The following is a 12297-nucleotide window of genomic DNA, read 5'->3' as shown; positions in this document are numbered from 1 at the left end:
TTGTAATAAATACCCGAATAACGTTTTTAGTCATACATTTATGAATCACTTATTGAAGGTGCTCATTAAAAGTAATTTTAACAATTTCGTATTTTCTTCTTTTTTTTTTACAAAATTCTACAAAGAAATACATATGATTATTTATTTATTTTAATTAATAAAACATTATAACTTTATTTCAAAATATATAAAATTTTCTTAAATAAAGAAATAATACTTAAAACAATTTTTACATATTTCACGGCAGACGGTAACAATCGATGGTGGTGCTGAAAGTATCAAAGGGGCACGGTGAAATAGTAACCCAATAACGTGAATTTCGTGCCCCTTCCGAATGCGAACGGCATATATAGGCGAAACAAACACGATGACTTTTTATTCACGAGCATTGATCGACGTGAGTGCCAGTCAGTAAGAATGTTTTTCGTGAGATCAATACTCGTTAGAACAGTTCTATAGATTTTTGTGTTTGATGCAGGAATGAATAATTCGCAAGTAAGCAAATTTATAGAGAAGAAAGAAATCCTAGTGCAACTGAAAAGTTAAAAGTCCGCGTTATCTTTTGTTGGAAGTGGAAAACTATTTTTAAGTGGAAATAGTCAACGCATGTATTTATCATTTGTAAGTTTTTATCTTATTCATTACACAGTATATATCGTAAATATATTTTGGTATAAAAAGTAATATAAAAATTATACAATTGATAAACATAAAAATTAAATTTTTTAATATATAAAGCGATAATATTAATTTCGCGATAAACAATTTAAATGTATTTTCTTAAATAAAATAATAATAAAACAATTTTGATATATTTCACGGCAAAAACACGAATTTGATATACTTCACGATAAAAACACAGTGTGGGCACGATAAAATACAATTATTAAAAAAAAATGTTTTATTTATTTCTTATATATGTATAAATTTGTAATTACTTTTATCTAAAAATTAATTAGCTATGTTAGATATTATTTTATTAAGCTTTATTAATAATTATTTTCACGGATTTTCTCCGTGTCCAGATCCATTCTTGGAATGCCAATGTTTCGCAAACCTTGCACTCTACTTCATCAGGACGAGTATCAGGCTGCCCCTCGTTCTGATTTTACGAAACGTTGGCATTTCAAGAATGGATCTGGACACGGAGAAAACCCGCAAAACGCATAACCTTTATATAGAAAGCATCCGTGGAAGCCTCAAGAATGTTATTGTGTATTTATAATTTGCCATTATTTTATAGTTTAATTTTAAGATTATATATTTTATAAATAAAAATATAATAATAATAAATTTAAATAGCAATACAATTAATAATAACAAATTATATTATAACAATGTCAAATTATAGAATAAGAATCTACTGTAAAGTTATAAAATATAGTTGTTTTATTATTTTTATATACGCGTGAATTAAGGTTATTGTTGAAATGGTTACCCTAAAAAGGGGCATAGACCGCTATGCGTTTAGTATGCGCGACATTTGCCTGTATTTCGTATTCAAGAGGAATCGACGCTCATCTAGAAGGCATTTCATGTCGTGCTGCTTGTTTGTACTACTTGCTCATCTCTTCTTTTTTTAATTAAAATTGATTGAAAGGAATGCTTTTAGACTTTCTAAGTCTATTCATTGTCGTGTTATCTATTTAAAATATTATCTATTTAGAGTACGTATGAAAAAAATTAGTATTATAAAACTTCTAAATTATTTTAACATTTACTTTAATATCTTATATAAGTCTTACTCTTATGGCTAAAAAAAAAACAAAAATTTATTGTTGTTAAAATTGTTAAAACACATAAAATCATCATTGAGATGTCGTTAGACGTTTCTATTAAAAAAATTTTTATAATGGTTATAAAAATATTATAAATAAATTTTATAATTTATAGAAATTAATTTTATTATATGTCTTTTATTGTAGATATTTCTTCAATATATTATGAAAATGTCACAAAAGCAGCGACTCAGTTGGATTCTAGAAATTTTTTTGCTTTCTCTCACCTTGGTTTCATCCCACGAAACTGTGCCCTCGAATTATCAGGATACACCAGGTGCGTCGACTCTGAAGATAGAGGCCAAAGAATCCGAAGCATCGATAACTTTAGGGAAGGAACTAGTCCTCGGTCCTCCTTTATCGACCAAACCCTCAATAGTCACTGATTCTAATCATATCGTTTCTACAAAACTTGTTCCTTTCGTATCTCCTACGACTGTTAGTCAAATAGCTTCCGGAGAGTACGCCATCCCCCAAAGAACCATCTCAAAGAATATGGGTCTTCGCGGCTCTCATGTCGACAATCACAAGTCTTGGGTTAGCAAAAGTCCGAAAACCGCTTGGAAAAGGGACAGCTATCTTCAGGCACTGATGCACTCACATAACAGCGATGATCCGCGAGAAGGGATCGTACAGACGGACTCAAAGACGAAGGCAAATAGGAGAGAGTACGTGCAGGGACCTATTTACAAGCCAGAAACAGAGTACGGTTCGCCCGATTCGATATACGCGTCGAAAAGTCCGCGAATTACTTATGGTGAGCCCAACGCTCTTTCATCTAGCGATTCTTATTCTCAATCCTTTAAGTCGTCGATGGACTACAATAATCGCTATAGCGTACCACAGAATTCTTATGGGCCGCCACAGAATTCGTACGAATCTCCGAATGATGGTTCTTCGCTTTATCCTCAAACTTCGTCGTATGGACCACCGGGAAATTATCTACCACCTCAACAAGGTGAGACAAGAAGTATTATTGATCATCAAAATTAAATGACTTGATTCACTTAAGTTTATATTATAATTATTATTATAATAAATTTAGTACTACATTAAAATTTGGTACAAAATTTACATTATAATAGAAATATTTAATTACATTTATCTATATATATAATTATTATTATTTATTTATTTATTGTCGTACTTAAATAAGAATTGCTTAAAATTATTCAAAATTTGCAAATGTACATATAATGTTATAGCTTTACAATAATTTAATGAGTTTTGCAGACGCATTATTTTAATTATTTTTAATTAATAAAATTGATTCTTCTTCGAAAATTTTTTTCCTTTATTTTAAATTTTATTAGCATTTGGATTAATTTGAATTATATTTTCAGAGCTTTTTGACCATTTGACGTAGTGTTTAATCTTTTGTTTCCTTAGGATATGGTCTTTCAATACATACTTCTATTCCACCTCCGGTTTACAGTGCACCCTACTCGCTTTCGGATGTGGCTCAAATTTCCCTTCTGCCAAGTATTGATCTAGGATTGCCGTTTGCTCTCAAATTAAATGCATTTACCATCGCAAAAATCATATTGAAATTGGTGATCTTTAAAATGATCGTGAAATTTATTGCAGTAATCTGTTTGCTGCTTTTCATACCTAAACTTGAGATCATCAAGAAAAAAGTTTCCAATAAAGATGATGACGAGGATCGCAAGTTCTCAGCGCGTAAGTTCTCTGATTAAATCTCCGAACTTCCAACTTTAATTAATAATAAAAGTTTTGTAATGAATTTGAAATGAGATTTTTTAAACGAAAATATTGTTAATTAATTTTTTTTTTAACTTATTTATTGTATTTCGTTATTTTTTAGCTTATGCCAGTATGGAAATACTAAATAATCTCGAAGATGTAGTAAAAAGCTCCGTTGAGAAGTATGAGACGCAAAACAATGCTCGTTTAAATTCGACAGAGAAATGCACGACCTCTGCGTGTCGCATTGCCGAGGCATTTACGTTCCATGAATCTTGGCATGATTATTTAAATTTATTTAAGAGTTACGTAAAAGAAGAGAGGCAACTCACAGAACAAAGAAGGCATTGAGAGATTTACATTATCGAGTTTCATTGTCGCATCATTTTTCCCTGCTTTTGTAATTTTATTTATTTATATGTATACTTATTCATACTTATAAAAATTATTTCATCAATATACAAAGTGCTGTATTTATTCTCCCGATTTTTGATTGCAAAGATAAATAAAAATTTTTTATATAAAGAAATTTTCATTAAAAATTTCTATGAATATAGAGCGCTGTCAAATCTACTTCGTAATCGACGTCAGTCGGAACGACATGATTAGAGAAGATTACAAGAATGATCTTTCCTTTTACAGCACTTGTCATGTCTATTCATGATTATTCGGTGCCACTGTGTACCAAGTAGCAAAGTACGCTGGAAAATAAAACTTTAACAAATTTACCTCTTGCTAATCTTACATGTATGTCAAATATAAAGATACATCTGCATAATGTTGAATGAGCAGTATTTAATACGCCTCTTATCGATATGAGAGAAAAGATTATTTTTGAATAATAAACTTATAATGTAAAAACTTATAATGTGAATTATTTAATTGAAATTGCAGAGTAATGACCGACTATCTTAATTCATAATAATATAATATTATGTAAAAATTTAAATTATATAGAAATTGAGTACATTCTCTATTTTGCATAGATAGTAATACTTTGTAAAAATGTTTAATTAATTAATTACAATCTGCGTTTCTTTAGCGAATATGTCGGATACGAAAATGAGGCGCCACATAAAGTAAGATAACCAAGCATAATACGTCCTCTCTCAATCTCTCTCAGGTGGGGATAGCTTTAACCATTACACTCAGTTTATAAACGTAGTATGGTGTGATACGATATGCCAGTTCTCTCGTGATAGTCATTCGCTGTGCTTAGAACTGCTGATTTTCATCAATTTTCAACCGGACCGATCAGCTAGAACAATGGAGGTAGCAGTTATAGTTGGTACGAAAACTGCAACGACTTTAAGATTTTATAGTGCTAAAATCGATCATTCTTGTAATCAACTAACAATAAATGTATCTTCTGCTAAGTAAATTCAAATATATATAATGATTTTGAGTTAATATTTATTAATATATTTAAAAGTCTCATTAAATGCTGATAAATTGAATTAATAATCTATTTGCGTATGTTCAAAAAATATAGAAAGATTTTAATAATATTAAAATATTACACTATTTAATGCAGTTTATATTGTTGCTAGTTGATTGCGTATTTGTAGAGATTTTATATATAAAACCTTTTTTATATATTAAAACTTTTAATAGAAGCAATAAAATTAGAAAGAATTTAGAGGTTAGATATATTAACTATAAAAAAATTGAAAAAATTAAATCGATATTATTGCAATTTGTAAGCACTTTTTTTGAAATTGTGTCAATTTGAAATTTAGTTTGATCTCATCTCAATCGACAATACACCGAAAAATTATACAAAATTATGCGTTTTATTTTTGATTAATCATGTAAGAAGAATGAAAATCGCAACTATAATTCGCGCGAGAGAGCAATTGAAATTTTTGAAGAAGTCTCTCACAGCAAAAGGAAATGTCTTTAAATGGGAGTGGGCGTAAACGACCTTGAGCGAAGAAACGTCACAATCGCCGCAAGGAGCGGACTGATCTCGATTTAAAATAAACCTTGATTTCAATAAAGCTGCAATCATTCAATAGAGCCGCGTATTAAGGCTGCGCAGCATCCCAGCAGAGAGGCTAAGCCATTATTAATAGATTTATGTATTATTATTTATGTAATATTATCTTGTCTGTAATTCGCTAATAGAAAGACTTTCGAAAATTGCACTAATTATTTAAAATTACGTTTTATTCTATTACAGTGATAATTTTTTAATAATTATCAGAGGATATTATTAATATCTTCTTTATTATTATTGTAATTAAGTAAAACTATTCTGTTATTTGTGGAAATGTTTGATTAGAAATGGAAAATACTGGATTAAAATCGAATTATCTTTAATTTCATATCCTTTTTTCTCTCTCTCTCTTTCTGTCTCTTTTCTTGATTCTTCCTAGCCTTCGCGTTCCTCAGCATGTTTACATTATGCGAGGAAACGTACGCTTTTCCCGACGAGACAAAAGTCGACACCACTATGAAGGATGTAAAGGAACCTAAAGATATCAAAGAAGCTGCGACCGCGTCGAAAGACGTAAAGGACGCTATCAAAGCGTCCAAGGAAGCAAAGAAGAATAAGAAGGATTGCGCGCGAGATTGCGGGACTGATTATGATCCTGTTTGCGCTCACGATCCTGTCGACTCCAGCTTTAAGCCGAGAACTTTTGGGACGCAGTGCGCTCTGGATATTCACAATTGCGAAATGGGCACAAGTAAGCACATGAAAGTAGCATATATAAATTGTGGTATTAATCTAATCATTTAAATAATAATTATATTAATTATTTATACATTAACTATTATATATTAATTAGATTAATTACATTAATCATGTTGTATTTTAATCTTAGAATTGGCTATGAAGAGCAAAGGAGAGTGTCCTGGATCCGGCGGAGTAAGACTGTCCTAAACAATCACTCGATCTTGGAAAAGTATCAAGAACCGTGGAGTAGAATACTAATCGTCGAATGAACTGTTAGATTATTATCGTGAATTTATTTAGTTTGAGTAAATGAATTTTAACATGTTGTAACAATATAACCCTTCCTCTAATAATGAGAGAATAGAAATGGTGTAACGCAAGTAAGTTGGATATAATTACGCGACGAAATTAGCAACAAAATTACTAAACTAAACGCTATGTATGGACATACAATGTAAAATGTATCTATCTAATAAATATTAATGAGCAACAGTTGATTTTGATTTTCATAATCACTTCCTTTTCTGCGACGCAGTTGATCCCAGTACATAGTTTCTAATTATGTAAGTTGTGTGTGCAGGTACTGAATAGAATGTATTCTCGGTACGCAAATTTAAACCGGCTTTCTAATCGCGTTTACAATCTGTCTTAACACAAATATGTAGTTAAGAAAATGTATTCTAATTTGATTTCGAAATATTTGAATAATTTCTATATTTGTTTTGTTTTTTGTTTTTATTATGTAATCGCGTCAGTATAGAACATTACATGCATTTTAATTTTGAGATACATCCGTTACAAAAGAGACTCTTTTATTTAAAAGATTAAATATTAAACGGAACCTTCACCCATTATTATATTTGTTATTTTGCTAGAAAGAAAGAATGTTATCATATCTAATTCCTATTTTATTTATTATTAAATAATATATTATGTGTTATAATGTACACATGTGCATCGTCGTATTGCGTAATATGTTTCCGTCACTTTCTTCCGTCACTACAGTATAACGAATGATGTCGACACATTCTAGACAAGATATCATTACCGATTGATAAATAAATGTAAATCAAAGCTTTATGACTTATTTTCTAGATGGCAAATAATAGAAAACACATTAATTTATAAATTGGAAAAAATTGAATTGTCCTTTTTATTGTACTTGTTCTGATTCAACGTTACGTAACTACCATATTTTCATTAAATTATTTTGTCATAAAACCGTAAAATAAATATTGTAATCTTTAGAAAATAATCATGTATTTACTATATATAACAAATAATTAATATTTTTGTAATTTTATGCCAATTAATTTATGTTTTAGATATCTATAAATATTAGGAAATTGATTTGTTAATAGGGGTGTATACATCGTCACGTGCATGAAAGGCCATAATTTGTATGCGTGGAGCCATTGTCCGTCAATCTTCATTGTAATAAGTTTACCTTCCAAATCAATGTTCAAGATAATGAGGATGCGGTCGTGCGCAATGAAGGACTGGCTTGGGAACCGCATCCTCAGTCTGATGAACTTTGTCCCGTCTATGATGTGTTGTTTAGTCCGAATCGTCCGTGACATGACCGACTTATCTTCAAAGATTTACTGTGTAATTGTCTTCTTTTCATTGTGCAAGACGAATACGTACTCTTTCGTCTCACATATGTGCACCGCAAGTATGCGGATTTCTACAGGTAATTGAAAGAATTAAATATATTCGCCTACACAACAATTATTTTTAAATTAAATCTGAAGAATACGAAAAGCAATCCAGTCAAAATTGTATTAATAATTATTATACTACATGAAGTTGAAAATATTAGATGGAGATTATAGAATGTCATTTATGAAAATGCGTATCTTTTTGTCTAAAATTTCAAAAACTTTTTAATCTTAAAAATTCTAAAATAAAAAATATATAATATATTTCGAAAAATAGATCTTCTCGCTTAAAAAGAATAGAAAAATAATATTTTTCGAAACTATTATACTTTTCTTATATATCTCTTTTCGCGTATTTTCGATACAATTTCCAAAATGCGCGATCGCGAAACTTGAGATAAAACATCTCGTATGAGCACAGATACGGAATATTCATCGACGCCGACTCTCTCGGAGGAATCAATGTCGATTCTTGAGGAGATGAAGAATCGTCTGTCCAGTTTCGAACGCAGATTGCGAGCCGTCGAGCATCCCGGTAAAAATTGCGAGATTTATGTACAACGGAAACACGAAAGGACACTTATCAGTTTGCAAACTTTTGCAGTTTGGCGGATTAGCCTGAAAGAGGAGGACTGGGAGATTTGTGCTAAAGGACCGTGCAAATGCGTACCGGAAATGAAATCGGTGTCCTGTTGGAGATACAATTTTCTGGATCTACCTCCGACGCAATTGGTCCCTGCCGATGTGTTAAGGCTGTAAGCAATTTATAAAAAATAATATCGTCACGTTTGTTGAACAGATATGTAATAACGGATTTTTTTTAGGAATCGTAATCGAGTTAAAGATAGAAATGCTTTATATAATTTATAAATAAAATTATATAATAATAATATAATAATATATAATATAGAATAATATTATATTATGTATATTTCTCATATTATATATATATATAAATATATATATATATATAATATATATGCTTTACAAATAAAAATATTATTTGTTTGGCGTGCCTTTTCAGGGACCTTGGAAGTAATCGGCTCAGCGCTCTGCACAGAGACACATTTAAGAATATGACGCAGTTGCACCATCTGTGAGTTGTGTAACAATTGAGAGATGCATGTATAATATACTAATGAAATTGTGAATTACAGAGATCTAAGCAGTAATTTAATAGAGCATTTGGCACCGAGCCTGCTTCTGCCTTTGCATGGTATCGCAAATGTCAGATTGAGTAATAACCTCTTGAAGGAAATGCAACGCAATCAATTCTATGGACTAAGAAATCTCCGAATTCTGTACGTCGGATACTTAATTACTAGTACTATTAATTAAGAAAGAAACACAAGAACTAACTCAAGATTGTATCAATATTTTCGTAGAAATTTTATATACTTTTTTTAATAGTTGTTTTGAGAAAATTAGCTAGAAAGTTACAAAAAAATATTTAAATGTTTAACGTATAGAAGTGTATTTTATATATACTTCTATAATTATATTAAAATTTCATTTAATACATCTTGCAAAAAAAATATTATTAAATGTGCTGTACTAATATTTATATTTTTCTTTGAGTTGAAATTCAATTTCTTGTCTTTTTATAAACTTATAAAAAATTTAATACAAATTTTTTATTCTATTTAGTGATTTGTCGTCAAATAAACTTCGTACTTTGCCAGAAAATCTTTTTTTGAGCAATGATCACTTGGTTTTGCTGGATCTCTCTTCCAATCGCATTTCGTTATTACCTCCCGGTGCATTTTACGGCCTTGGAAATCTTGACGAATTATTGCTGGGTGGAAACCGATTAGTTGGATTACCTGTTTCAATTTTTCGAGACACTATTAATCTCAAACACCTTGCACTTGAGGAAAATCGTTTAAAAGAGCTGCCTAACAGTATATTCAAAGATTTGGCGTCTCTCAAAGAATTGAATATGCGGAACAATCGACTAACGGAATTGTCCAAGGGATTATTATTAACTCTGGCACAATTAGAAATTCTAGAAATATCAAGCAATAGAATATCTCATGTAAATATCGTTTAAATTTTATAAATTTAAATTTTATTTTAAAGAATTACAATGTTATGTAATAAAAAGTATTTATAATATATTTATGCAACATATTATTAAGTTTTAAAAGATCTCTCTTTGAGAATTTGAATTTTTGCTATAGATTGATGCAAAAGCATTACACGGTATGTCAGCGCTTCGAGAACTTCGAATAGGACATAATCATATAAAATATTTGCCACCTGGATTATTTAATAATTCTATGTCTTTGGAACGTCTTATTCTCTATGGCAATCGCATAGAAATTTTAGTAAGAGGTGTTTTTCGCGGTCTGTTCAATCTTACTTCTCTTTTTTTGCAATCCAATCGACTAAGGATACTACAATCAGGAGTTTTTGATGACACGCCAAATTTACGGAAACTGTGAGTTAATATTAAAAATTCTGTATATTTAATTTTAAAGTTACTTACTTTAAAATTAATATTATTTAACATCAAAATTTTTTATGTATTAATTTTTTTACTTATATATTTATAAAATGATAAGTTTTTTTTTAAATAAAATTTTAATTTATATATTTGTTTTATAAATCTGTTTATTGTGACTTTTAGATTAGAAATCTATTTTTGTTTATTGTAAATAAAAAAAACAATATTCTTTTCTCTTCTCTTCTCTCTCTCTCTCTCTCTCTCTCTCTCTTTATTTTTTGTCACGCCACATTGTAATTTTTAGACAACTGGAATCAAATGACCTCTCCTTCTTGCCAGCCGGTAGTATGGACGCTATATTCACAATTCAGCAAGTACGTTTGAGTCAGAATCCTTGGCATTGCGATTGTCGTGCCTCTTATGTTGCTTCTTGGCTGCGCAAAAGATTCGCCAGTTTTGCGAATCTGACCAATCCGTTGCAGATACAACGGGTTTTAATTATGACAGACAATTGGAGTATCTGGGAATTTGGAGCTGGTGCAACATGCAGAGGGCCAGGTATACTAGGCGGCCAGTCACTGTTGCGTTTGACTTTTCATGAACTTTGCGAAGGTCAGTGGGCCTCCATGAAAGGTATCATCCCACGCTTACCTCTCGACGTTATAGCACCGTCCATCACGCCGCAAGTAGTCAGGAAAGATATGATTTTGGTACGAATTACATTAGATTAAATAGAATTAGATTAAATATTTCAGATATTAGTCTTTATTTTTTAATGACGCAATAAACCTACAACATGATATAGAAATTTATATAAAAATATTAAATTAAATTTGGTGCAGTGGAACAAGATAATGATGATTTTTATTTCTTTTCTAGTTAAATACGATATTATTTATTATTTTTTGCTTATGCTATTACAGGTGTGAAAGACGTGCGAAGCTCAAACCTCTAAATTTTCTACAGAGAATGGAATATTGCACAATATATAGAAAATTAATGATAATTAATGTGCTTTTTAAAATTTCTTTTTAAATTTCAACTACTTTTTATTTTATTTTGATTTATATAAGAAATGTAGTGAAATATACGTAGGTTTCTTGCAATTACAAGCTACGTTTGTGTGATAATCCAATAAATAACACTTAATGATAATAATTATAACATAAAATAAGACATAATCAGAATTTCATAAAAATAAATTTCCAAAAAAATATTTACTTATACAGGATGTCCGATAATTGTTTTAACGGAGTTTGTGGACATGTAAAGTGGACTAAACTGAGACGGAAAGTCCTCTACCATTTTACAATTTTCTCAATAATTAAGATATTAATTGCTAAAAATTGCCGAAAATTGGTCTTCAAGAATTTTTTATTCAAATACTAATTATATCATAATAGTTATCAACTTTACAAAAAAACTGTAGAAGATAAAAATTGTTTATTTTCTTCTCATAAAACTCTACGAATTTTTTCAGAATTTTTTATCAATTTTTTAGTACTGCATTTTCTCATTTTTATCAACATGAGAAAATATGGTATAATATTAAAAAATTCTGAAAAAATTCTTAGCGCTCCATGAGTAAAGGTGATAGTATTTGAATAAAAAATTATTGAAACCAATTTTCGGCAATTTTTAGCAATTAATATCTTGTTAACTATTGCAAAAATTGTAAAATGGTAAAAGATTTTTCGTCTCTTTTAGTCCGCTCTACATGTCCACGAACTCCGTCAGAACAATTATTGAACATCCTGTATAATCGCTCGTTTTCAAAGTTGTTTATATATTAAATAATTTCATTAACTTGTAATTAGATGGAATTTAAAACATAATAAACTATACTTATCAAAAAATGAAATACACATTATATTAAATTAAATAAAAAAAATTAAGATCAATTATAATTGTTCAATTTTTTTATAAAAATTACTCACAACTTTTATTCGGCGTTTATTTATTGAATGAGATTGATTTGCAAATACAAATTACAAAACTGTAAAAAGAGAATTATGAAATAATAATTAT

General features: G+C 29.7%; 3 protein-coding genes across 3 annotated transcripts; all 3 read left to right on the top strand.

Moving 5' to 3' along the window:
* The first annotated feature begins 409 nt into the window (after positions 1 to 409).
* On the top strand, positions 410 to 3872 carry LOC108752259. The gene is made up of 4 exons (XM_018492962.1): positions 410 to 621; positions 1926 to 2736; positions 3168 to 3458; positions 3604 to 3872. The coding sequence occupies exons 1-4, from the start codon at positions 607 to 609 to the stop codon at positions 3831 to 3833; spliced, it is 1347 nt and encodes a 448-aa protein (XP_018348464.1). The 5' UTR covers positions 410 to 606; the 3' UTR covers positions 3834 to 3872.
* A 773-nt stretch (positions 3873 to 4645) lies between these two features.
* On the top strand, positions 4646 to 6654 carry LOC108752246. Its single transcript, XM_018492946.1, has 3 exons — positions 4646 to 4770; positions 5861 to 6172; positions 6311 to 6654. Exons 1-3 carry the CDS (start codon positions 4749 to 4751, stop codon positions 6367 to 6369), a joined length of 393 nt encoding a protein of 130 aa, XP_018348448.1. The 5' UTR covers positions 4646 to 4748; the 3' UTR covers positions 6370 to 6654.
* Positions 6655 to 7707: 1053 nt separating this feature from the next.
* On the top strand, positions 7708 to 11224 carry LOC108752267 (leucine-rich repeat-containing protein 15-like). Its single transcript, XM_018492970.1, has 9 exons — positions 7708 to 7855; positions 8245 to 8358; positions 8428 to 8578; positions 8848 to 8919; positions 8981 to 9124; positions 9471 to 9858; positions 10004 to 10263; positions 10574 to 10902; positions 11193 to 11224. The coding sequence occupies exons 1-9, from the start codon at positions 7708 to 7710 to the stop codon at positions 11222 to 11224; spliced, it is 1638 nt and encodes a 545-aa protein (XP_018348472.1).
* Positions 11225 to 12297: the final 1073 nt, after the last annotated feature.

The sequence above is a fragment of the Trachymyrmex septentrionalis genome, unplaced genomic scaffold (assembly GCF_001594115.1).
Source record: "Trachymyrmex septentrionalis isolate Tsep2-gDNA-1 unplaced genomic scaffold, Tsep1.0 scaffold6, whole genome shotgun sequence".
In the NCBI taxonomy this organism is placed as follows: Eukaryota; Metazoa; Arthropoda; class Insecta; order Hymenoptera; family Formicidae; genus Trachymyrmex; species Trachymyrmex septentrionalis.
This window is presented reverse-complemented; position numbering and strand designations above follow the sequence as displayed.